General features: G+C 48.8%; 1 protein-coding gene across 1 annotated transcript in view; it reads right to left on the bottom strand.

The window, feature by feature from the left end:
• MGAT5 (alpha-1,6-mannosylglycoprotein 6-beta-N-acetylglucosaminyltransferase) overlaps positions 1 to 24,675 on the bottom strand; it is a 118,178-nt gene extending 93,503 nt beyond the window's left edge. Inside the window, exons 1-3 of the mRNA XM_069982605.1 lie at positions 24,460 to 24,675; positions 8,669 to 9,075; positions 4,095 to 4,262 (exon numbers count right to left, since the gene is read on the bottom strand). Coding sequence (XP_069838706.1) covers positions 4,095 to 4,262; positions 8,669 to 8,909 — 409 coding nt within the window. The 5' untranslated portion in view covers positions 8,910 to 9,075; positions 24,460 to 24,675. The remainder of the gene's footprint in view (positions 1 to 4,094; positions 4,263 to 8,668; positions 9,076 to 24,459) is intronic.
• Positions 24,676 to 26,371: the final 1,696 nt, after the last annotated feature.

Here is a 26,371-nt window from a genome sequence, read left to right as displayed (position 1 = left end):
AGGAGGAGGGGGGAGCGCTCCTGTGTACTGAGCGGCTCCCCCCTGCGCCCGGCGGCATGTCATATCCATTACCCAGCTACAGCTCCCATCACCTGTTCATACTATAAGCAGATGATGGGAGCTGTAGTTCAATGTATATGGTCCGGATCGGCGGGAATGCGGCGGATCAGCGTGTGGCGGATCGGCGGGAATGCGGCGGATCGGCGGGCTTACTGTGTATTGAATGAATACATTTATGCAATACTTTGGGGAGCAAGGACACTTGCTCCCCAAAGTATTCCATAGATGTATTCATTCAATAAAGCACTGTACACTACATTACATTACATTACATAGAAACCCATAGAAACAATAAAGTCCCATAGACTTCTATATAGAGAGCGCCCCCTGCTGGACACTCCATAGGAATTACACCCTGGGTCGTGACGTCACTTCTTCAGAGATATTTCTAACACTTCCTGATCTACTAAATTAAGGGAAATAGCTCTATATGTGCATTTCCCATAATTAATGTACATTAGAAATTTGTATAACTTTTCATAAGTAACAACATATCAAAAATTAATTTTGGCCGGACTTCTTTAACCCTTTTCATGCACAACCTTAAAACCTTACATATTAGACAGAAGTTGTCAGAACTCTGATGTTAGTGGGACCAGCCCCCTGTTCTCCTGTTTGGATACCTTATCATACACAAGGGTGAGGAAGAGAAGGATCTGCCATGAAGAATTTCTACAAAACTCCCTTTGTTTTCCCTAGAGCCAAGTCTCCACTATAGGTGTCTGGCAGCAGCTTTATTTACTCTAATAGTTAAAGGGAGAAGTCCAGCAAAAATTGTATTAAAGGTATTGTATTGCCCCCCAAAAGTTATACAAATCCCCAATATACACCTATTACGGGAAATGGTTATAAAGTGTTTTTTTTTCCACCCGGCACTTACTACTGCATCAAGACTTCACTTCCTGGAGAGCATGGCAATGTCGCTTCCTGGAGAGCATGGCAATGTCGCTTCCTGGAGAGCATGGCAATGTCGCTTCCTGGAGAGCATGGCAATGTCGCTTCCTGGAGAGCATGGCAATGTCGCTTCCTGGAGAGCATGGCAATGTCGCTTCCTGGAGAGCATGGCAATGTCGCTTCCTGGAGAGCATGGCAATGTCGCTTCCTGGAGAGCATGGCAATGTCGCTTCCTGGAGAGCATGGCAATGTCGCTTCCTGGAGAGCATGGCAATGTCGCTTCCTGGAGAGCATGGCAATGTCGCTTCCTGGATAGCATGGCAATGTCGCTTCCTGGATAGCATGGCAATGTCGCTTCCTGGATAGAATGGCAATGTCACTTCCTGGATAGAATGGCAATGTCACTTCCTGGATAGAATGGCAATGTCGCTTCCTGGATAGCATGGCAATGTCGCTTCCTGGATAGCATGGCAATGTCGCTTCCTGGATAGAATGGCAATGTCACTTCCTGGATAGCATGGCAATGTCACTTCCTGGATAGCATGGCAATGTCACTTCCTGGATAGCATGGCAATGTCGCTTCCTGGATAGCATGGCAATGTCACTTCCTGGATAGAATGGCAATGTCACTTCCTGGATAGCATGGCAATGTCACTTCCTGGATAGCATGGCAATGTCGCTTCCTGGATAGCATGGCAATGTCACTTCCTGGATAGCATGGCAATGTCGCTTCCTGGATAGCATGGCAATGTCGCTTCCTGGATAGCATGGCAATGTCGCTTCCTGGATAGCCCGCACAGCTCTGGGAGTCGGGTCGTGCTATCACCATTTTATCCAGGAAGTGAAGCCTTGATGCAGTAGTAAGTGCAGGGAAAAAAAAACACTTTTTAAGCATTTCCCGTAATAAGTGTATATTGGTGATTTGTGTAACTTTTGGGGGGCAATACAATACTTTAATAAAAATTTTTGCCTGACTTCTCCTTTAACCTCTTACGGACGCATGACGTAACGGTACATCATGCGTCCGCAAGAGGAGTTCAGAGCGGGGCCGTGCGGCGACCCTGCTCTGAACTGCCGCGGTCCCGGGTGCAGCTTGTAGCCCGGGACCGCGGGTATTAGCGGGCACGGTCTGATCGCCGTGCCCGCTAATACAGTAATCAGATGCAGATGTCAAAGATGACAGCTGCATCTGATTACCGGACGCAGCTTATCCCTGGTGTCTAGTGGTGGAGATCGCTCCTCCAGGACGTTGTCCCGGAGGAGTGATCTCCGTTACTTGTGCCGGCCAGGGTCTTCGCCAAAATGGCGCTGATCCCGGCTAGGCAGTCTGATGCTTTCGGCTGCAGCAGCCGAAAGTATCTGAGTGCCGATCTCATTGATCTTTGCTGTATTACTATACAGCAAAGCTCTCAATGAGAGATCAATGCACTTATACTAGAAGCCTCCCTGGGGGACTTCTAGTATAAGTGTAAAAAAAAAAAAAAAAAAAAGTGATTATAAGTAAAAAGCCCCCTACCCTAATAAAAGTCAGAATCCCCCCTTTTCCCATGTTTTTAATAAAAGTAAATAAATAAACATGTTTGCTATCGCCACGTGCGTAATCGCCTGAACTATTAATGACATTCCTGATCTTGCACGGTAAAAGGCGTAAGCGCAAAAAAATCCCAAAGTGCAAAATTGCGCATTTTTGGTCGCCTCAACCAAACCAGAAAAAAATTTATGAAAAGCGATCAAAAAGTCATATGTGCAATCAAGGTGCCGATAGAAAGTAAACATCATGGCGCAAAAAAATGACACCTCACACAGCCCCATAGACTAAAAGATAAAAGCGCTATAAGCCTGGGAATGGAGCCATTTTAAGGAACATATATTTGTTAACAATGGTTTGAATTTTTTACCGGCCATCAAATAAAAGATAAGTTATACATGTTATATATCGTTTTAATCGTAACGACTTGAGGAACATGCAGAAGAAGTCAGTTTTACCCCAGGGCGAATGGCGTACAAACAAATACCCCCCAAATAAAGAAATGCGTTTTTTTGGTCAATTTTACCACACTTTGAATTTTTTCCTGGTTTTGCAGTGTACTTAATGGAAAAATTCAGCCTGTCATTGCAAAGTACAATGAGTGAGGCAAAAAATAAGGGCCCATGTGGGTTTCTAGGTGGAAAAATGCAAGTGCTATGGCCTTTTAAACACAAGGAGGAAAAAAACTAAAATGCAAAAACGAAAAGTGGCTTCACCCTTAAGGGGTTAAGTCACATGCACACTCAGCCCAGTGATGCGTCCATGCGTACGGTGGAACTGTGCTCAGCTGCCAGGGGTTGATGTATGGCAGTGATCCTCATCCTGCAGCTCCATAGCTGTTGCAAACCTACAACCCCCAGCATTCCTAAGTGCACACTATGAGTTGTAGTTGCATTACTGGTGTACACACTTACCAGGCTACAGAAGCAAGGAGTCTACTACAGCTTACTCCATGTTTCTACAATCCAGAGGCCATCACCTGCCGGTCATAGACAAGGCGGCCTAAACCCTCCCTTCTCCTACATCCTCATCAATGTTCCCATACAGATCAGCACAGAGCGAAGGGAAGGGATCTCGGCAGATCTGGAGACGCTTATCTCCCAGGGAGACCGGAGGCGTGATATAATCCGGCACAGGTGATGGAAAGGCGTCAGATTATCAGAGTGATCCGTCAATCACGTAAAGTGCAGCGCCGGCATTACAGGAGGAAGGCGGGCGCCTCCGGGATTTTCTCCATAACCCAAGGTATTGATACATGAAACAGGATAAAAGGAAGAGCATGATATCCTGGGGATTATGGGATTTCCCCTAATGTTAGAGCTATGAGGCTGATCTGTAACCCTCACATTTCTGCACAGACACTGAAGACACCTTGAGGAACAAGGAAGGAAAATGTCTAAATATGAAGAATACCGAGATCTATTGTGAGATGAACAACAAAGCTTTCATAGGGCGCCTCAGGCAAAGGGGCCGCCCCATGGCTGGCGTGTACAAGAGGCCCCCCACTATATAGTCAGCACCACCACTGATCACCCATCCTGCTAATAGGGGGGCACATTCTCTCAGGCCCACAATAAGTAAGAGTTATATACACACACAACGCTGCACCTACCTGCAACATTGACTTTTTCCCCTGCAGCAATGCTAGGTATAGCGGTAGTGGTAACATTGGTAGAATTGGATCCGGTACCGTTCACAACCAATGTGTCCACTTTAGACTCCAACTTCCCGATTCGCTGCAGTATGTTATCCAGGAGAACGGCCAGCGTCTTCTTCAGGTCTGAAAAATAAAGAATCACAAATTGAGCTTTTTATCCCATTTTGCAAATTACGAAGTAAGAAATCCACTGCATAATGATATGCAGACACACATTGGCTGCAGCGGCACCTCACCCTCCGCGCACCTCAGCTGCTGCAGCACTTCATCTTGCACACTTCAGCACCCCCTCTCGGTACACACCTCAGCACCCCCTCTTGGTACCTCCCTGTGAGAGGAGATTATGTGGACTCCTTGTACTGCGATCACACAGGGACATTGAGGACTCCTCAGGACACTCCACACCGCTACTTTCCTAGTTAGATAACATGCATTTTAAAAAGGGATTCTGCTTTCTCCTTCTGTATACTGTAACAGTATGGCCACAGCGACCACTGTACAGCCCAGTGACAATATGGCGGTTTGCATTGGGTGCAAGAATCCTATTCTACTGCACATTAGGAGAACAGTTAAACAACTCGGAGAATGGCAAGATGGAAGTTGTAGTTTTTCTACCGCTGCCAAACGACAAGTTGAAGACCAGTGGTCTAGGTCAAGACAGGCAGGTTACTCAAGAATTACTCCCTGGCAACAAAGATTGTGTCAGGAAATTTTTCCCTAGCAACTAGTCCATCCTGAATGTCTGACATCAGCTGTAATGTAAGATTTGGGACAATACCAGCAGGTTTCAACTTGTATGATCCATTAGGCATTGACAATATGACTGCCCAACAGGACAGTCCCTTTAAAGCAGAGGACATTGACAATCTCAAAGAGGGACCTGTTACTAGAGAAGTTCTGCCTTGAACCCCACAAAAAGGGCTGTTGGGTAAGACAACATTTTCCTAGTAAGCAGAGCGTCCTTAAAGTAGTGAAGCGCTAAACATTTGTTCACATAATAACATATTACAAAGTTGTATAACTTTGTAATGAGTGTTATTTTGTGAATTAAAGTTTAGCGCCGCACTACCCCTTTAATGTCGGAAATTCATGAAGACAAACTTGCTACATCATCAGTTCCTAAGGGCCCTATTACACGGGACGATTATCGTGCGAAAAATTGTTATATCGTTCAAATTTAAACAATCATTCTGTGTAATTGCAGTAATTGTGAAGTGTCACCAGGTCCAATCTCTAGCAAACACCGAATGGAATAGTTGTCAACCTGTGGCTGACATCTGTTGTCAAACTACAACTCCCAGCATGCAACCATTGGAAGTTGTAGTCCTGATGCCGCAGGTTGCAGACAGTGACACCAGTAAAAAAGTTACGATGAAAAACTCAATGTTTAGGCGGTGTTTCTGCTTTAATAAATCATTCTTGTTGGAACTTGGCAAAGATCAGCTAAATGAGGCAAAAAAGTTATTCTAGTGAAGTAGTAGAGAGGGGAATTTGTTGTGGAAACTGGCCGCCCAATCCTAATCCCAGAGATACTCATCTGGAGCGGATTCAAGACAAAGGGAAAAAACCTGGCAAAAACATCTCACACCGCTCCCAACAGCACTACTGAATACTAGATGTAATAAGGAGGATGGAGACGGAGCGTCGGGCGGCCGACCAAGAAGAGGAATCCAGCAGTGACTGCAGCCTAATAAACCCCGTGTCCAGGATACACAGCGAGCAAACACTGGGGGGGGTGTATACTACAGGAGCCAGAGGAAGAACATACTGTATACTACAGAGAACCAGGGGAAGAACATACCGTATACTACAGAGAACCAGGGGAAGAACATACCGTATACTACAGGAGCCAGAGGAAGAACATACTGTATACTACAGGAGCCAGAGGAAGAACATACTGTATACTACAGAGAACCAGAGGAAGAACATATATACTACAGAGAACCAGGGGAAGAACATACTGTATACTACAGAGAACCAGAGGAAGAACATATATACTACAGAGAACCAGAGGAAGAACATACTGTATACTACAGGAGCCAGAGGAAGAACATACTGTATACTACAGGAGCCAGAGGAAGAACATACTGTATACTACAGAGAACCAGAGGAAGAACATATATACTACAGAGAACCAGGGGAAGAACATACTGTATACTACAGAGAACCAGGGGAAGAACATACTGTATACTACAGAGAACCAGGGGAAGAACATACTGTATACTACAGGAGCCAGAGGAAGAACATATATACTACAGAGAACCAGAGGAAGAACATACTGTATACTACAGAGAACCAGGGGAAGAACATACTGTATACTACAGAGAACCAGAGGAAGAACATACTGTATACTACAGAGAACCAGAGGAAGAACATACTGTATATACTACAGAGAACCAGAGGAAGAACATACTGTATATACTACAGAGAACCAGATGAAGAACATACTGTATACTACAGGAGCCAGAGGAAGAACATACTGTATACTACAGAGAGAACCAGAGGAAGAACATATATACTGCAGAGAACCAGAGGAAGAACATACTGTATACTACAGAGAGAACCAGAGGAAGAACATATATACTGCAGAGAACCAGGGGGAGAACATACTGTATACTACAGAGAACCAGAGGAAGAACATACTGTATACTACAGAGAACCAGAGGAAGAACATACTGTATACTACAGAGAACCAGAGGAAGAACATACTGTATACTACAGGAGCCAGAGGAAGAACATACTGTATACTACAGAGAACCAGAGGAAGAACATACTGTATACTACAGAGAACCAGGGGAAGAAGAACATATATACTACAGAGAGAACCATAGAAAGACCAACTCACTGTATATACATATCTAATGCCAAAGACAGGAGCGCACAGAGAGAAAATGCATTATATTCTGAAACTACAATAATACTGCCTTCTATATAAGAATATAACTACTATAATACTGCTCCTATATACAGGAATATAACTACTATAATACTGCTCCTATATACAAGAATATAACTACTATAATACTGCTCCCTATATACAGGAATATAACTACTATAATACTGCTCCTATATACAGGAATGTAACTACTATAATACTTCTCCTATATACAAGAATATAACTACTATAACACTGCTCCTATATACAGGGATATAACTACTATAATACTGCTCCTATATACAGGAATATAACTACAGTACTATAATGCGGTTCAGGGAAGAAACAGAGTGCTGCACCTCACACCTATGGCTGATACTAGTGCCGCTAGGCTAAATAAAAAACACATCAGAATTTTGTGTATGAATTGATCAAGCCATACTGCCCCATGTACCTCGTGCCGGTATCTGATACACATGGGTCCCTACACTAAGTCCACACCGTGCCAGTCAGTGGCCACCAACCCCGCAGGCGTGCACAGCTCCTATATACAGGAATATAACTACTATAATACTGCTCCTATATACAGGGATATAACTACTATAATACTGCTCCTATATACAAGAATATAACTACTATAATACTGCTTCTATATACAAGAATATAACTAATATAATACTGCCCCCATATACAGGAATATAACTACTATAATGGCCTCTCTTCCCTGACTGTGCACGCCTGGGGGTGATGGTCGCTGACTGGCACAGTGTGGACTTAGTATAGGGACCCATGTGTATCAGATACCTGCACGCGGTACATGGGGCAGTATGGCTTGATCAATTCATACACAGAAATCTGATGTTTTTTTTTATGCAGCCGAGAGGCACTAGTATCAGCCATAGGTGTGAGGTGCAGCGCTCTGTTTCTTCCCTAAACCATAACTACTATAATACTGCTCCTATATACAAGAATATAACTACTATAATACTGCCTCCTTTATACAAGAATATAACTACCATAATACTGCTCCTATATACAAGAATATACCTACTATAATACTGCTCCCTATATACAAGAATATAACTACTATAATACTGCTCCTATATATAAGAATATAACTACTATAATACTGCTCCTATATACAGGAATATATCTACTATAATACTGCTCCTATATACAAGAATATACCTACTATAATAACAATGTAGAGAAATAGAGTCTCGCACTCACCAACTTCAAAGATGCAGGTGGTTTATTTCAGACACATCAGAGCATATGCTGCATATGCTCCGAGGTGTCTGAAATAAACCACCTGCATCTTTGAAGTTGGTGAGTGCGAGACTCTATTTCTCTACATTGTTATTTGCTCCTCTTTGCTTTGCCTCTGCACCGCAACTCAGTGGTAAGGACACTATCGCTTACAGCCGTGTATCTCCTGTCCTGTTTATCCTGACTCAGTGCTCCCCATATCAGCTAGTGCCGGACGCCTTTTCTCCTCCACCATATATACCTACTATAATACTGCTCCTCCCTATGTACAGCATAGAATATAAAATCAGCCTGCTACCCCGCAGTGTATATCGTGAAGCCTTAGTAAAAACATGTCATTCGTTCTCTGGGAGGCGCGGGCACAGCGCGCAGTTTTTGTCCTTACCATATGCTGTCATGGTGCCGACATATGGGCCGTCTACTACGTTCCTATTTTCTTCCGCCAGAGCTTTGATATATCTTTTGCTAAGATCCAGAATCTGCTCGCGGAGCACGGTGCTGCTCTCGTGCGGCGTTCTCTGCTGGATGGTGAAGTGGAGCAGCATCATGCCCCATATGAAACCAAAAGTCACCAGGAAGAAGCCGAGCTTCTGGGAGGAAAGCTTCCAAGGCGTAAAGGAGGCCATGACCTTTCCGACAACAAGATTATCCGACAGCGCGTTGCGGTTTGTTTTTGTTTTTTGTCCCTCAAAGGCGGCAGTGATAGTTCATCCCCATGTCATGGACATTCATAGCAGTGCCTGGAGGGGCAGCGCCCTGAGGATGCCAACCGTTCCCTTCAGCTCCGGGATACTGAAAAAGAAAGAAAAATTATTAAAATTGTGGCAAAAAACTACATAAACGATGTAACATGATGGGGCAAGTTACACTGACAAACATATAAAAGATATAAGAAAACACAGGAAAAACTGGAATCGTACGAGAGAGATCAGGGATGAGGGAAACTCCGGCCCTTCAGCTGTTGCAAAACTACAATTCCCATCATGCCTGGACAGGCATGATGGGAATTGTAGTTTTGCAATAGATGGAGGGCTGAAGGTTCCCCATTCTTAAGATGGAGATATGGCTGATCAGTGTGTGTGTGTGTGTGTGTGTGTGTGTGTGTGTGTGTGTGTGTGTGTGTGTGTGTGTGTGTGTGTGTGTGTGTGTGTGTGTGTGTGTGTGTGTGTGTGTGTGTATATATAACATACAGCCCACCTGCCTCCTATGTAGCCCCCAGTTATGTGACCCCCGGAGGCCGGGACCCCCTAGCCCTGTGATGTGTCCTATACTACAGCAGAGGAGCCAGTACTTGGTGTATATAATGGTTAGGTAGGTGGTCAGTGTCACAGTAACATCCACATGATGCTAGGACACATGTGCGCCGGTCTTATATTAAGCCCCGCCCCCTTTTTTGCAGCCGAATTCACTAAGAGGCGTACCCTTGAATCTGCGCCCAGTGTACCAAATCTACACCTTTTTCCAGCAGGTGTAGATTTGCTTCATGATTGCGAGCCTGCGAGCAGCCGCAAGTCATGATAAATGAGGCGCGGGAGGAGGCCACGCCTCCTCCCCGCCTCATCATGCCCCCACAAGCTCCGCCAGCCCACTCTATAGGCAAGCGAAGCATACGCCTGGGAGAAAGGGCTAATCTGCACCTTCTCCCTGGCGTACCCTTTGTAAATCCCCCACCCCTTGCCCCCATCACCATCTTGTCCTCTTCCCATAGTGCATCCTGGTGCCATCTCATCCCCAGGCAAGTGACGCACATGCACCCGGCCATCCACATGATTGAGAACGTGACATTTTTTACTGCTCCATCCCCACTGTACACACTATTGGGGGTGGACAGGGGTTACGTGGGCTCTAACCGGTCTGCGGGGCCCCATAGACAACAAGCAGATTTGGCTCCTTTGTATCAGACAGCAGGATGTTTTTCATCAGTTTGCTTTCCAGCAGGTCTTTATTAGGATGAGACCAGATTCTTAAAGTACATGACTCACTGCCTGCTGTATTACCAGGTATCTGTTATGTACGTCCCCTATAACACTGCGGCTGATGACACACATATACATATTTATATATATATATATATATATACACATACACACACACACACACAGGGAGGTTCTCACATGGGCGAGGAGATAACGTTACACCGAGTGGTGGGAATTCCCCACAGGAAATGCGATGAATTATTACCGTGATGCAACCAGGAGCTGATCTCATAACAACGCTCTGCAAGCCTCAGCCGGTTATTATCCCCTGATCATGGCACCTTGCTGAATGCTCTTAAAGGGGCAGTCTCAAGATTACCAATCACAAGATCAAGGCTCACGGACCCTTCACTCATAAGACAAAGGACGCTTGTCCTGATCAGCGTTTTTAACTTCAAGGGGCACTGATCTTCAGTGAGGTTCAGTATCCAGCACATCCACTACATAATGTACGGGGCTGCGTCTGATAAATTATGGAGGAGAGATGTATGCATGACCCCAGAGGCGACTATATACTCAGCCAGTGAGCCCAGAGGCGACTATATACTCAGCCAGTGAGCCCAGAGGCGACTATATACTCAGCCAGTGAGCCCAGAGGCGACTATATACTCAGCCAGTGAGCCCAGAGGCGACTATATACTCAGCCAGTGAGCCCAGAGGCGACTATATACTCAGCCAGTGAGCCCAGAGGCGACTATATACTCAGCCTGTGACCTCAGAGACGTGTCAGCTGTTGGGGTTGGTCCCCACCTTTTCCAGGAGCCTCCATACTGGGAGAGTCAGCGAGTACGGAAAAGGTCTATAGAGGAACATACTAAAAGACTGGGATTGGGATTTGGCCAGATGCAGGTCACCGCTGTGATAACACCAGACCTCTCCCCTTCCCGATTTCTGGACTTCGGTCTGGACTTCGGCCATAGAGCGTCTGTGTAGGATCAGAACAATGTGATATTAGTAGTTCTCACACTGGAGGAGAAGGAACAAAGATGGAAACTCTACACTCTGCTCATCGTATTGCAGGTGTTTTCTACCTGTTTAGGTGCAGGACCGTGTTCACATGTTGTATCAGCCGCTAATCCCCATATACCGCAGGGTAAATACAACCCATGGACTTCACTGCCCAGTAAGCTGCAGGCTGATCTCCAACATGCGCTCTCCATTTGTTGCCGAACTCCTATCCTGCTCTGGCTGCCCAAGGTAAGGTGGAGGTTATAGCTTTGCAACAGCTGCAGAGTCACCATTTTAAAGTGCAACCCTGCTGCAGGGACCACCAGCTAACCTCTAAGTACCCTCAGTCCCCAGGGGTGTCCACCAAGACTAGTTACATTAACCTTTTTACTGCCTTAGACCAACAGAAAAATGAGAATCAGTCAAAAACCTTAAACGGTCAGGATAGATAGGTCACATGTACAACAGGTTGCAGGCACCAGCAGAAGATCTTAGTACCTCAAGCCCCCAGGGGTGAGAAAATTAAACCCACCAGCAATAGTTACATCAACCTCTCCACTGCCATAGACCGTTGAGACACAAATTGTAGGAAACATCACCCTAAGGTATGACCACATATAGGCACCAGCAATAACTCTAAATACCTTAATCCCCCAGGTGTGGTGAGATTAAACACTGCCCCAGGCCAGGAAAATTTGAATTAGTCAGAAATCTTAAACTGTCAGGATACAATGGGAGTTGTTAACTTGTTATAAAGTTCCAGATTGGGGAACACTAAATTAATCTATGGCTGGTTGTAGGCAACCAGCAACAGATCTCTAAAGGGTCCTATTACATGGGCCGATGGGGGCCCGATATTAAATGTAAACGAGCACTGATCTGCTAGATCGCGCGCTCGTTTACTGGGCCTATTACACGGCCCGACAATCGTTTAACAAGGGCTGCATGGACATGGTTACTAATGCCCTTGCTAAACTTGCATACGTTACCTGTCCATGGTACAGGGCTCCTCTTGTGGTCCGCTTCTCCCTGGGTCCCACGCGCTGCAGCTTCAGAGCGTCCTGTCTTAACTGACAGGCCGCTCAGCCAATCACAGGCCACGACGGTCCCAGCCAGTGATTGGCTGAGCGTACTGTCAGCTAAGACAGGCCGCTCTAAAGCTGCAGTGCGCGGGACCCAGGGAGAAGCAGAGCGCAGGAGCAGCCCTGGACCATGGATAGGTAATGTATTTACTTTGCTAATTGTCAGCAGCGGTGCGCGGACGGTGGCCGACAACTATAGGTCCAAACCTATATCAACGATCAACCAATAAAGACGAACACTGAACGATAATCGGCCGGATAGGGCCAATTCGGCCGATTATCGTTCCGTGTAATAGTACCCCAAGTAACCTAATTCACCAGGGGTGGTGAGCTTAAAACAGACACTGACGTAAAGCACCAGTTACATTAACCTCTTTACTAACCTAGCCCACCAGGGAAGTCAGAATTACAAATCTTAAGCTTAACATTGTATACAGAGAGCGTGATGTACACAGACCTTATAACTGCTCACTCCGCGGGTGACAGGTGCACATGGAACGGTAAACATAACAGCCTGTGGGGTAATTACTAACAATTAGGTGAAATTATAGCGCCACGGTGCGAGTCCTGGGGGAGCATGACAATGTACACTGTGGCTACGACTGTACGCACTGACAGGGAGGAGGTAAAGAGGATCTATAATTGTTTTACAGGGTCTGATATGGGGGTGCACAGCCCAGCTATGACCAACCACCCCACTAGGGCGGCAGTATTGTACAGCAGACTCGTCCAGGCAAAGTGTATAAAGACATCCAGACTCATTTCCTTAATGCAGGCAAAGATGCTGCTTGCACACCAGTAACATCTTCCTCCCATGACTCCTCTCAAGTCAGCAGATCCACGCTAAGAAGTGCTCTCAATTAGTCCATGTGCCGATACATAATCCGCTGCTTGATGGACGTCGTCCCAGCAGGGCGAGAAGGATGGGAAGTGACCCCAATCGCTTCACGGCGGGACGCAGCACAGTGACTGAACGTACAGCACCGTAAGCAGCAGCGGGGGGCGCTCTCCACCATCACAATTCGTAGCAGGAAATTATTTTGAGTGGCCGGCTGAGTAAACATTGCGGGAGAGATGCTTCACTTACGGCCTGTCATAAATTGTGATGCACAGAGTTACCTCTTACAGTATTTAGAAAAGGTGTCCAAATAATCTTTAAAGGGGTACTTTGTTAAAAATGTTTTATTTTTTAAATCAACTGGTGTCAGAAAGTTATACAGATTTTTATTTCTATTTAAATATCTCCAGTCTTTCAGTACTTATGAGCTGCTGCATGTCCTGCAGGAAGTGGTGCATTCTTTCCAGTCTGACACAGTGCTCTCTGCTGCCACCTCTGTCCATGTCAGGAACTGTCCAGAGCAGCAGCAAATCCCCATAGAAAACCTCTCCTGCTCTGGACAGTTCCTGACACGGACAGAGGTGGCAGCAGAGAGCACTACGTCAGACTGGAAAAAACACACCACTTCCTGTAGGACATACACCAGCTGATACGTACTGGAAGACTGGAGATTTTTAAATAGAAGTAAATTACAAATCTATATAACTTTCTGAATCCAGTTGATCTGAAAGAAAAAGAAAAAAAAATCATAGGAGTACCCCTTTAATACAAGAGCAGGAGCCAGTGTCCCAAGAGTTAATGGAGAAGCAGTGCACATGCTTGATGGCCGTTCTATTCATCTATGGGACTTCTGAACTCTCTACGTTCTAACATTCCCATTCACTCCTCCTGATCCCAGCAAAAGGAAGAATATGTACATACACGGAAGATTAGCAGACGATTGATGGTGATTTTAGGGTCAGCTTAAAAGATGTGATCAACAGCACACGAATGATTTTCCGTTCATTGCTGTATACACAGAAAGATTATCGATTAAATGTGAATAATATATAGATTATTCACCCAATTATCCCGTGTACCCTTACTCTGAATGTAAAGGTTCTATTAGATACAGCCATTTTTAACGATTAACGATTGTAAATTAGATTGTTTATCGTTAACCATATTACACAGAACAATTTATGATCAATACTATGATCGGTTACTCCATCTTATCCCAGCAAATGAAGGAACGATGTGGAATTACACTGAACGATTAGTAAACAAATGCGGAACAACAACGATGTTGGTGTCGGCACGAAATGAACGATTTCTCGTTGGTCGTTTGTTCTTGCATGCATTTATACAAAACGATTATCAGTTAAATTTTGGACGATATAACGATAATTCCCAGGATAACCATTCCATGTAATAGGGCCCTAAGGGGTAAATTGTCTGATAAATCTCTTCTCTACAGCTCCCAGATGCAACGCATCTGTGAATGGATATAGTCAGCAAGTATGTGCCTGTAACCGGAGCCAGAGGCAGAAAACCGCCCGCTGTGTAACGTGCCAGCTGCTGAAAAGCTACCGTGAGTTTCGTAACGATTTTTTTTTTTTTAAAAAAGTCCTCTAATTACAAATAAACGGAGAAGGGATCGGAGGGATCGCAGCAGCTGTAAATCATTGTCCGAAGCTGAGAACACCGTGCGGCAGCTGAGTACACAGTGGCAGGAAGGCGCCCTACAAAACGCAACGAAAGGAGCGTCCCAGATAAGAGGAGCTGCCGGCCGAGATTACACAACCTGGAGCTGTCACACTGGCAGATAAGAGACTGAATGGGGTCGCACAGACACCTCACCCACATGCACCTGAGCGCCACTGTCACCACGAGAGTCACTGTGAGTGATGGCCGCGATACCTCGCCTTCATTGTTCCGACAACGCCAAATAATCTGTGTGATCCCAGCCGTGAAATCCAAGCGCTATAAATACAAAGAGACACAATGCTGACAGGAAAGATAATGTGGGGGGGGGGAGGTAGCGAGGAAATTATATAAATATATTTTCCAGCTGCAGTTAGGACCCTATTTCACGGACCGATTATTGTTCGCATAATCGTTAACGATAAACTATCCAAACGACCGCTATTGCCACCTGAAATCGTTCACCCATTTACATGGATTACTTATGATCGTTCTTGTGGTCGTCTTGTCGTTGCTATTGCATTCATCACTACTGCGAACAACTGAACGATATCTTATTCAATACGAACAATTAGCGAATGAGCAACGATAATAGGTCCAGGTCTTACTAAATGATCAACGATTTCTCGCTCGGTCGTTAATCGTTGACTGCATTTCAACCGAACGATTATCGCTTAGATTCGACTTAGCGATAATCTGAACGATAATCATCCTGTGGAATAGGGTCCTTAGACCATGTCCTGTGGCCCCCAATGTGGCCAGTCACAAGGGGAGGATGACAGCCACTTATCAGTCATACATGGATCTCATTTGCATATAAAAGAATGATGCAAGACAATAGGAAAAGCCGTCACAAATGGGCTTCAGCTGAGGACGCTGCATTGATCCCACCTTAGACCCCATTCACACAGAAAAAACTTCTGCAGATTTGTATGTAAAAGCCACATCTCCAAATCGGCGTCTCTTTGGCCCACAAAGCCCCTCCCATTAGTTTCAGTGGGAAAAACTGTGCACTTTGCTGTATGATCGTGCCCTTAAAGGGGTACCCCAATATCCGAAAATCGTATTAAAATAACCCCCCCAAAATATATAACTTACTAACATTGTTATCACTAATAGTACTGGCTTCAGCCTGGTATACCCCTACCAGGAAGTTGTGTAATCATTTCATTGTCAGTGTGGTGTTGTCTCAGCATCTCCCTGGCTCCTCCCACCTGAGACAACACATCATGGTTTACTGTCTTAAGAACTGTGGCTGGATCTGAGCTCTAGCCCCGCACCCTGAGTGATGTCACCACCATCTCCCCGTCATATGCTCCTCTTTATATTTAGGGAAGCATGGCGCTGCCACTGCCTTACAGGTTCAGATAACCAGGTGTAAGAGGAAATCACCTTCACAAGAACAAAGTTCAACTTTGCAAACGAGACGCTAAATAACTGGAGGACCGGTTTGATCCTGAGAAGTTGGTTTCATTGTACCCATTCTCTTCCTCATAAGACTAAAAAAAAAAAAAAAAAAAGTTTCGAACAACTTAGAGAACAGATCTATTCATGCACTGATGAATAATAGGAAGACTCTTTGAAAGGTGTTGTCCAAGAACTGGTTTCAGAAAGTTATATAGATTTGTAACTTACTTCTATTTAAAAATCTCAAGTCTTCCATTACTTATCAGCCGCTGTATGTCCAGCAGGAAGTGGTGTATTCTAACACAGTGCTCTCTGCTGCCACTTCTGTACATGTCAGGAACTGTCCAGAGCAGGAGAGGTTTTCTATGGAGATTTGCTGCTGCTCTGGACAGTTCCCGACATGGACAAAGGTGGCAGCAGAGAGCACTGTGTCAGACTGGAAAGAATACACCACTTCCTGCAGGACATACAGCAGCTGATAAGTACTGGTAGACCGGAGATTTTTAAATCAACGTCAATTACAAATCTATATAACTTTTTGAAACCAGTTGATTTGAAAAAAGGAAAATAAATTAGCTGGAGTTCCCCTTAAAACTACCTTATGGGGAAAGTGTTTCCTGGGCATATAGGTCAGCGAACAAATATGTGGGAAAGTTAAGAAAAAAAATGGCACCTTAAAGGGTTAATCCAGCAGCCATATGAGACAATCTACTGGGAAAGCGGCTCAGTACGATAAAATCCGTCGATTTCGCTGCGCTCCTACCCGCGTGGTGCCAGCAGTGCCCGCGTCCCTCTGTGCCCTCGGCTCCTCTTGTTCCCCGTAGGACGCGCCTGGTAATGCTCTGAGTAGCGGCTTGTGAAGTCTTTGGCTTTTGTAAGTGAAATTAATTTCCCGGGGGGTGGGGGGGGGACATTTGAGAGTCACAATCTGGAGAGATGTAGAAGCTGCGGTACAGCGGATGACTCAGGCGATTGCCGAACACTTCCTAATAGTCAGCAACATCTCATTGCTCGAGGTTTCAGGAAATAATGTAATAAAGGATGTTACACATTGTAACGATAATGGGGGCGGAGGATCCCTTTAATGTTAGGGGGTCCTGATCTCACACAATGGAGATTGTGTCCATGCACATTGTAACCTCATATACATGGCAGCCCCCCGACCCTCTGTAGGAAGATACACTATCTACCGCCATAAAGTCCTGTATAGATGCAACGCTCCATAGTATGGCATACGTTACCCTCTACACACAGGGTAGGGGATAAGAAGAAGGTTATGCTGGTCTGACCATGGGAACCTCCACAATCACCTATTCTACTTTGTGTTATTGGTAAAATTGGGTCGTTACCTTAATTTTTTGTGTGTGAAAAAGTCTAAAACGTTGCAAAAAAAAAAAAAAATTGCATGTCTCTAAATTTGAAAGTCTCTGCCAATACAGAAGACAGTCACACCAAATAAATTATATATTACTTGTATATAACATGTCTACTTTATGTTGGCAGCTTTCACTTTTCTAGGACGTTAGAGGCAGAGCAGTTTTCAAAATTTGTGTAAAAATTTTAAACGCAAAAGTTTTTAGGGACCTGCTCAGTCTTGGAGTATATGTTAGAGGCCTGTATACAAGAAACCCCCATCTCCACCCTTTCAAGTATCCAAATTGGCATATATATGGTTTTTATCCCTTTAGGCACTTACAGGAATCACTGCAAATTGAGGGAGAAAAGGAAAAAATCTTCATTTTCTTTGTAAGAGAAACTGATTGGTGAACTCAGGGAGATCAGCCGAATGACAACACTGCCGGCTGCTAGTGAAAGCGCTCAATGCAGTGAAGTCCTAGGTGCATTGCCCCCTGGGAAACATGAATATGCAAAAGAGGAGCCCGTGGAGCCTCATTGAAGAGTCTCAAAACACAGGACTAGCCAGATATCCCTCCGGGAAGGACCCAGCCCAGGGGCAGCTCCTGTAAGGAAACCGCCAAAACCATATTAAGTGGCCCTATAAGTCAATGTAATGACAAGGGATAAACCAAGGCCAGGTAACCATCCACATACAGCTGTTTCGGGGTGTTGCCCCTCATCAGTGTGGAGCAGGATTCTGGCTAGGTGGGAGCAATGCCTAGTAGAGTCATAAGAGAAACAGATCGCTGATCTCAGGGAGACCAGCCAAACTACAACACTGCCGGCTGCCGTGTCTCTTCAATGAGACTCCACGGGCTCTTCTTTTGCATTTTCTTTGTAGAAAAATCCATGTTCATCCTATTCCTTCCATATAGCACCGGCTATAAACTGTAACCCAATAAAATATTTATGCCCCCGATTCTGCAGTTTTTACAGGTACCCCATTTGTGGCGGTCAATTGCTGTGGGGGAGCAGCTCAGGGCTCGGAAGAGGAGGAGCACCTTTTGGATTTGGTGTCAGCTGTCAATCGGTCAGTCATGTTAGTTGTACGTCAGACTGACACAAAGACGCTGCCGACTGATGTGACCAACAGGGATGAAACGGACCGAGGCCAACAACCATGACAGACTGATGGTAAAAACTACCGGCCTCCATTGAATAACGCACTGACTGATCTGTCAGATACACCAATCACGCTGCAGAGGGAGGGACTAGTGTCATGTGATCATGACATGAAGATGGAACAGCATCCCCGGATCATGGAACTACTGGGAATTTAACATTTCAGCACATCCCAGCGATCACCGTTACGGGGCATTGGAGGGGGGGCATCCTGGGGGTCCAGCACTGGTGACCCTAAACCGTCAGCTATCAGGTGACGGTTTAGCCACAGCTCTCAGTGACTGTTTATGTAAACCGTGAGCCAGTCAGGAATTGTACGTCCTGGTGCGGAAACTAACCTCCCACCTGGACCTACAATGACTGCCTGCTGCGGCTAGGGTTAAGCAAGGCACACTTGTGTGAACACAGGCAAATGGCTACAATAAAAAATAACCACATTTGCTAAATTCAAGGCAACCCCCTCCGTAAAACAAATGTTGAGCAATCTAAAATACAACAAACAAGAAACAGCTACCAAAAAAAAGGCTGAAGACAAAACCCAGGCTGTGTGTATCATGGGTTAATAAATTAATAGAGAGCATGTACCAACAAATATCATCTCTAATGCAAATGAGAGACACGAGATAAAGGGGCCGACATCCATGCCAGGAATATGAGCAGCACTTAGCGGAACAAGTGGCGGTGGGTCAGCGAGCAGACAAGATGCCGACTCTGCCAGGAACCAGGAGCTTTTAGCAAACAGCATTAGATGCCGAGCGGCAGGACGCATATATAATGACAAGGCTGGGACATACTGGTGTGCACCCCCATGTCAGATCACCAACCATACTCTGCTGGGGCCCCACTCTAAGTATTTTCCCATGTGTTCAAATGTGTTCCGTAGTGGGAACATACCCTTTTGGAGTGAACTGCTGGAGGACCTAACAGTGTAATACCCAAGTTCACCTGTGGGAGTGCTGCAGTTCAGTAGCTCATCTGCTGCCTGATTCTCAGATTTCTCTGTGGAACACTTTCCATATGTTAATAATTCTGCAGCATGTGGATGAAGCGTGTAAAATCTCGTCCACGTGTGTCGTACTGTAGACATCTGGCACATGTGAGTTCACAGTTTAAGGGAATTTGAAAAGGTGTGGCGCGGTCTCCAAGAACGTAGTTCTTCTAATCCAGGACAAGCCCTTTAAGTAATGATAAAGTGGTATGTAAAGCTATCACTGAGTGATAAGATGCCTTAGATGTGACGGATGGATAGCACAGGAGGAACCCTTTAAGAGATAAATGTTTACTTATCACTAACCACAAGTGCTTAGAAATAGTTGTCACTTCCAGGAGCAGACAGCCACAGGTTCCCCCTTCCACTTATCGCATCAATAACTTCCTCCGCATAAGCAGATTCACTTCTTACCAAATTTATCAGAACTTAAAATCTCTCTATCTAACCATACATACATAACACTTTTCGGTGTACCCGATCGCTGTCCATACAAATAGCATACTTGTCGGTGTACCTGATCACTGCCCATACAAATAGCATACTTGTCGGTGTACCTGATCACTGCCCATACAAATAGCATACTTGTCGGTGTACCCGATCACTGTCCATATAAATAAGACACTTGGTCAGTGTCCCAGATCACCACTGATCACTGTCCATATGAATAACATACCAGTCAGTGTCCCTGATCACTTTCCATATAAAAAACAAACCAGACAGTGTCCCTGATCACAGTTCATATAAACATACCAGTGTGCCTGATCACCACTGATCGCTGCCCATATAAACAACGTACCTGCCAGTGTGCCTGATCACTGTCCATATAAGCAACACACCTGTCAGTGTCCCTGATCGGTGCACATATAAATAACATACCTGTCAGTGTGTCTTATTGCTGTCCATATAAATAGCATACTTGTCGGTGTACCTGATCGCTGTCCCTATAACACCTGGTCAGTGTCCCTGATCACCACTGATCACTGTCCATATAAATAAAATACCAGTCAGTGTCCCTGATCACTGTCCATATACATAACATACCAGTCAGTGTTCCTGATCACCTCTGATTGTCCCCAGTTGCTGTCCATATAAACATAACATACCTGTCAGTGTGCCTGATCGTTGTCCATAAAAAAAACACACTTGGTTAGTGTCCCTGATCACCAGTGACCATTGTCCATATAAATAACATGTCAGTCAGTGTGCCTGATCACCTCTGATCGCTACTCATATAAATAACATACCTGCCAGTGTGCCTGATCGCTGTCCATATAAACAACATACCTGTCAGTGTGCCTGATCGCTGTCCATATAAATAACATACCAGTCAGTGTGCCTGATCGCTGTCCATATAAATAACATACCAGTCAGTGTGCCTGATCGCTGTCCATATAAATAACATACCTGTCAGTGTGCCTGATCGCTGTCCATATAAATAACATACCTGTCAGTGTGCCGGATCACTGTCTTTATAAACTACACATCTGTCAGTGCAGAAGAAATGTATGGAACTACCTACTGTAACCAGAGATAACAGCAAAGGTGACAGCCACACCTGCCCCTCCTGCTCACACAGGTGACACTAAACAACCAATCACACAGCAGCTATAGGGTGACATGCTGGATGTATAGATGACTGGGTTGCTGGGTGTCCAGAGTAAACAGTGTTGATCAAAGGTAAATTCTAAGCTCCTACACAATCCGATATGGAGCAGGATGTGGCTCTCAAGTTGTTAGGAACTACAACCCCCAGCGTGCACAGAGCCACAGGTATACAGTGCCCAGAGCCGGAGTAAAAGAAGTCTATGTGCAGTGATGTCCGCGCTGTACACACCGGGCCGATCTCAAGAGTAAGGCTGGGCTCAAACCTCACCTGCATCCGTTTAGGTCAGTTTTTCTACCAAATTTCATTAATAAAGAAACGGGTCCTTTTTTTTAGCGCACACAAAACAAACAATTGCAAAAACACAGTCACAGAGTCATAACCCCCATCATGCAGCGGTCCCAGGGGACGCAGTGTGGGGTCAGTCACTGTATAGTATGTCATAAGGTGGTAAGATGGCGGGGGTAATGGCCGTGGAGGTGTAGACTATAGGGGTGTGTGGGGGAAGGGGTCACTGGGCACTGAGGAGGGGGGGCTGCAGCGGGTCACTGGCCACTGAGGAAGGGGGGGCGCTGCACCGGGTCACTGAGGGGGGGGGCTGCACCGGGTCACTGAGGGGGGGGGGGGCTGCACCGGGTCACTGGGCACTGAGGAGGGGTGGGCTGCATCGGGTCACTGAGGAGGAGGGGGGGCTGCACCAGGTCACTGGGGGGGGGGGGGGGGGCTGCACCGGGTCACTGGGGGGGAGGGGGGGGGCTGCACCGGGTCACTGGGCACTGAGGAGGAGGGGGGGTCTGCACCGGGTCACTGGGCACTGAGGAGGAGGAGGGGGGGGGGGAACCAGGTCACTGGGCACTGAGGAGGAGGAGGGGGGGGCTGCACCGGGTCACTGGGCACTGAGGAGGAGGAGGGGGGGGCTGCACCGGGTCACTGGGCACTGAGGAGGAGGGGGGGGGGGGGCTGCACCGGGTCACTGGGCACTGAGGAGGAGGGGGGGGGGGGGCTGCACCGGGTCACTGGGCACTGAGGAGGAGGGGGGGGGGGGGGGCTGCACCGGGTCACTGGGCACTGAGGAGGAGGGGGGGGGGGGGCTGCACCGGGTCACTGGGCACTGAGGAGGAGGAGGGGGGGGGGCTGCACCGGGTCACTGGGCACTGAGGAGGAGGAGGGGGGGGGCTGCACCGGGTCACTGGGCACTGAGGAGGAGGAGGGGGGGGGCTGCACCGGGTCACTGGGCACTGAGGAGGAGGAGGGGGGGGGGCTGCACCGGGTCACTGGGCACTGAGGAGGAGGGGGGGGAATGGCTGCACCGGGTCACTGGCCACTGAGGGGGGGGGGGGGGCTGCACCGGGTCACTGGGCACTGAGGAGGGGGGGCTGCACCGGGTCACTGAGCACTGAGGAGGGGGGGCTGCACCGGGTCACTGGGCACTGAGGAGGGGGGGCTGCACCGGGTCACTGGGCACTGTGGAGGGGGGGCTGCACCGGGTCACTGGGCACTGAGGAGGAGGAGGGGGGGGGGCTGCACCGGGTCACTGGGCACTGAGGAGGAGGGGGGGGGGGGCTGCACCGGGTCACTGGGCACTGAGGAGGAGGAGGGGGGGGGCTGCACCGGGTCACTGGGCACTGAGGAGGAGGAGGGGGAATGGCTGCACCGGGTCACTGGCCACTGAGGGGGGGGGGGGGCTGCACCGGGTCACTGGGCACGGAGGAGGGGGGGCTGCACCGGGTCACTGGGCACTGAGGAGGGGGGGCTGCACCGGGTCACTGGGCACTGAGGAGGGGGGGCTGCACCGGGTCACTGGGCACTGAGGAGGGGGGGCTGCACCGGGTCACTGGGCACTGAGGAGGGGGGGCTGCACCGGGTCACTGGGCACTGAGGAGGGGGGGCTGCACCGGGTCACTGGGCACTGAGGAGGGGGGGCTGCACCGGGTCACTGGGCACTGAGGAGGGGGGGCTGCACCGGGTCACTGGGCACTGAGGAGGGGGGGCTGCACCGGGTCACTGGGCACTGAGGAGGGGGGGCTGCACCGGGTCACTGGGCACTGTGGAGGGGGGGCTGCACCGGGTCACTGGGCACTGAGGAGGGGGGGCTGCACCGGGTCACTGGGCACTGAGGAGGGGGGGCTGCACCGGGTCACTGGGCACTGAGGAGGGGGGGCTGCACCGGGTCACTGGGCACTGAGGAGGGGGGGCTGCACCGGGTCACTGGGCACTGTGGAGGGGGGGCTGCACCGGGTCACTGGGCACTGTGGAGGGGGGGCTGCACCGGGTCACTGGGCACTGAGGAGGGGGGGGCTGCACCGGGTCACTGGGCACTGAGGAGGGGGGGCTGCACCGGGTCACTGGGCACTGAGGAGGGGGGGCTGCACCGGGTCACTGAGGGGGGGGGGGGGGGCTGCACCGGGTCACTGGGCACTGAGGAGGGGGGGCTGCACCGGGTCACTGGGCACTGAGGAGGGGGGGCTGCACCGGGTCACTGGGCACTGTGGAGGAGGGGGAGGGGGGGGGGCTGCACCGGGTCACTGGGCACTGAGGAGGAGGGGGAGGGGGGGGGGCTGCACCGGGTCACTGGGCACTGAGGAGGGGGGGGCTGCACCGGGTCACTGGGCACTGAGGAGGGGGGGCTGCACCGGGTCACTGGGCACTGAGGAGGAGGGGGAGGGGGGGGGGCTGCACCGGGTCACTGGGCACTGAGGAGGGGGGGGCTGCACCGGGTCACTGGGCACTGAGGGGGGGGGGGCTGCACCGGGTCACTGAGGAGGAGGGGGGGCTGCACCGGGTCACTGGGCACTGAGGAGGGGGGGCTGCACCGGGTCACTGGGCACTGAGGGGGGGGGGGGGGACTGCACCGGGTCACTGGGCACTGAGGAGGGGGGGCTGCACCGGGTCACTGGGCACTGAGGGGGGGGGGGGACTGCACCGGGTCACTGAGGAGGGGGGGGGGGGGGGCTGCACCGGGTCACTGGGCACTGAGGAGGGGGCAGTGTGACAGGAGAGCCCGGGGATGGAAGGCCAGTGGGCAGTGTGACAGCGGCTCCGGTCAGCAGTCTGGCCCTGGCAGGGTCTCCCCGGTGCGGGCTCGGTGCTCCTGTATGGGCAGCACGTCGGTGTGAGGAGCCGCTTACCTGCTGCTGCTGGCTGGCACGTCTGGCTGATATTGTAGCATCCTTGCCCTGCAGAATGCCCGCCTCTCCGGGGCACAGAGGTCACAGGCCGGAGCGGACATCGTTCCCATGGCCCATCGGTCCCCAGACGTGTGTCGTACAAGCCCCGGGAACCGAGCGACCACAATCACCGTCCGTCCTCATACCCTGCACAGCGCTAGGGCGAGCGAGGGCGGGACCCAATGCACCTCACACCAGAGAGAGACCGAACCAACAATGGGCAGCAGGGGTGGGCTCCACAACACAACGCGCTCTAGTGTATAGAGAGCAGCACGACCGCGTCAAGAGATCCCCCCTTCAAATACAAACATTTGGTAGATGCTGACAGTTCGATTGACAGAAAGTTTATCCAATGGCGAAGAGAAACAGCAGTACCGTAACCAATCACAGATAGGGGGCGGGGCCGGCGGCTGGTTGTAGTCTGCCTTGGTAGAGATAAGCTCATTCAGTGTGTGAAGGACAGACGGGCAGTGTGTGAGGAGCCGGGGCTGAGGACGCCCATAGGGAATGAATAACTGTCCTTGTAGAGCGGCTGCCGGCGTATGTGATGTGTTTATGACACGTCCATATACATGTCAGGCGGTGTGAGGCGGGATAAAGCGATAACAGCTGCTCAGAATGAGCCCCAATGTGTGTGTTATAGTATAGGAGAGAGGCCTGGTCCCTTCTCTGCCCCGAACACATTGCCAGACCTGACTAATCTAACACAGAGTGGTTGCTAGGGAAGTGCTGACTGGTTGTTATGGCTGTGTATCTATAGCAACCAGTTTCTCAGAAACAGAAGTCCATATCTGACTGGCACTATGCCATACATGCCCCTACCGGAATCTGAGACATTTGAAGTTGCTGAGGGATCAGGTTACTGCTGCCTATAGAAGTCTATGGAGAATTGGAAGGGGGCGGCGTTAGAAAGAGCCAGAAACGAGCTGCTGCGAGCTCTAGTGAGTTACATCTGTGCTGGATTCACAGCTTACACTGCTTGGTACTGCTATACAGGGCCGCCGATAGGGCAGTACAATTGGTACTGCCGTATGGGGCCCGGACCCTAAGAGACATGGGGGGGGGAGCCTGCCGGCCGCCGCCCCCCGTCCGCTACGCTAGGGGGCCCGCACGGCCCCCCTTGCCACTTGTTTTTGAGCATCCCGAGAAGCTGCGGCCGCGCAGCTTCTCGGGATGCACTGATTGCTTCGATGTGAGCAGGCGGAACAATACAGCAATCAGAATACAGGAGCAGGACCTGTCAGCGTCCTCCTCCTGCATTCCCTCATCACGCGACGTCATCACGCCTGCCGGAAGTCCCGTCCCTGCGGCTCGCAAGATGGAGCCTGAAGAGGAGGAAGAGCTGCTGCCTGCACAGCGTGGATTAGGTGAGTAGGATGTTTGTTATTTTAGGGGCACCTCTGGGGGCATTATTAGCTCATGGGGGGCACCTCTGGGGCATTATTAGTGTATGAGGGCACCTCTGGGGGCATTATTAGTGTATGGGGGCACCTCTGGGGGCATTATTAGTATATGGGGGCACCTCTGGGGGCATTATTAGCTCATGGGGGCACCTCTGGGGGCATTATTAGTATATGGGGGCACCTCTGGGGGCATTATTAGTATATGGGGGCACCTCTGGGGGCATTATTAGTATATGGGGGCACCTCTGGGGGCATTATTAGTATATGGGGGCACCTCTGGGGGCATTATTAGTATATGGGGGCACCTCTGGGGGCATTATTAGTTCATGGGGGCACCTCTGGGGGCATTATTAGTTCATGGGGGCACCTCTGGGGGCATTATTAGTTCATAAGGGCACCTCTGGGGACATTATTAGCTTATGGGGGGCACCTCTGGGGGCATTATTAGTATATGGGGGCACCTCTGGGGG

Source organism: Dendropsophus ebraccatus, chromosome 9, assembly GCF_027789765.1.
Source record: "Dendropsophus ebraccatus isolate aDenEbr1 chromosome 9, aDenEbr1.pat, whole genome shotgun sequence".
Classification (NCBI taxonomy): domain Eukaryota; kingdom Metazoa; phylum Chordata; class Amphibia; order Anura; family Hylidae; genus Dendropsophus; species Dendropsophus ebraccatus.
This window is presented reverse-complemented; position numbering and strand designations above follow the sequence as displayed.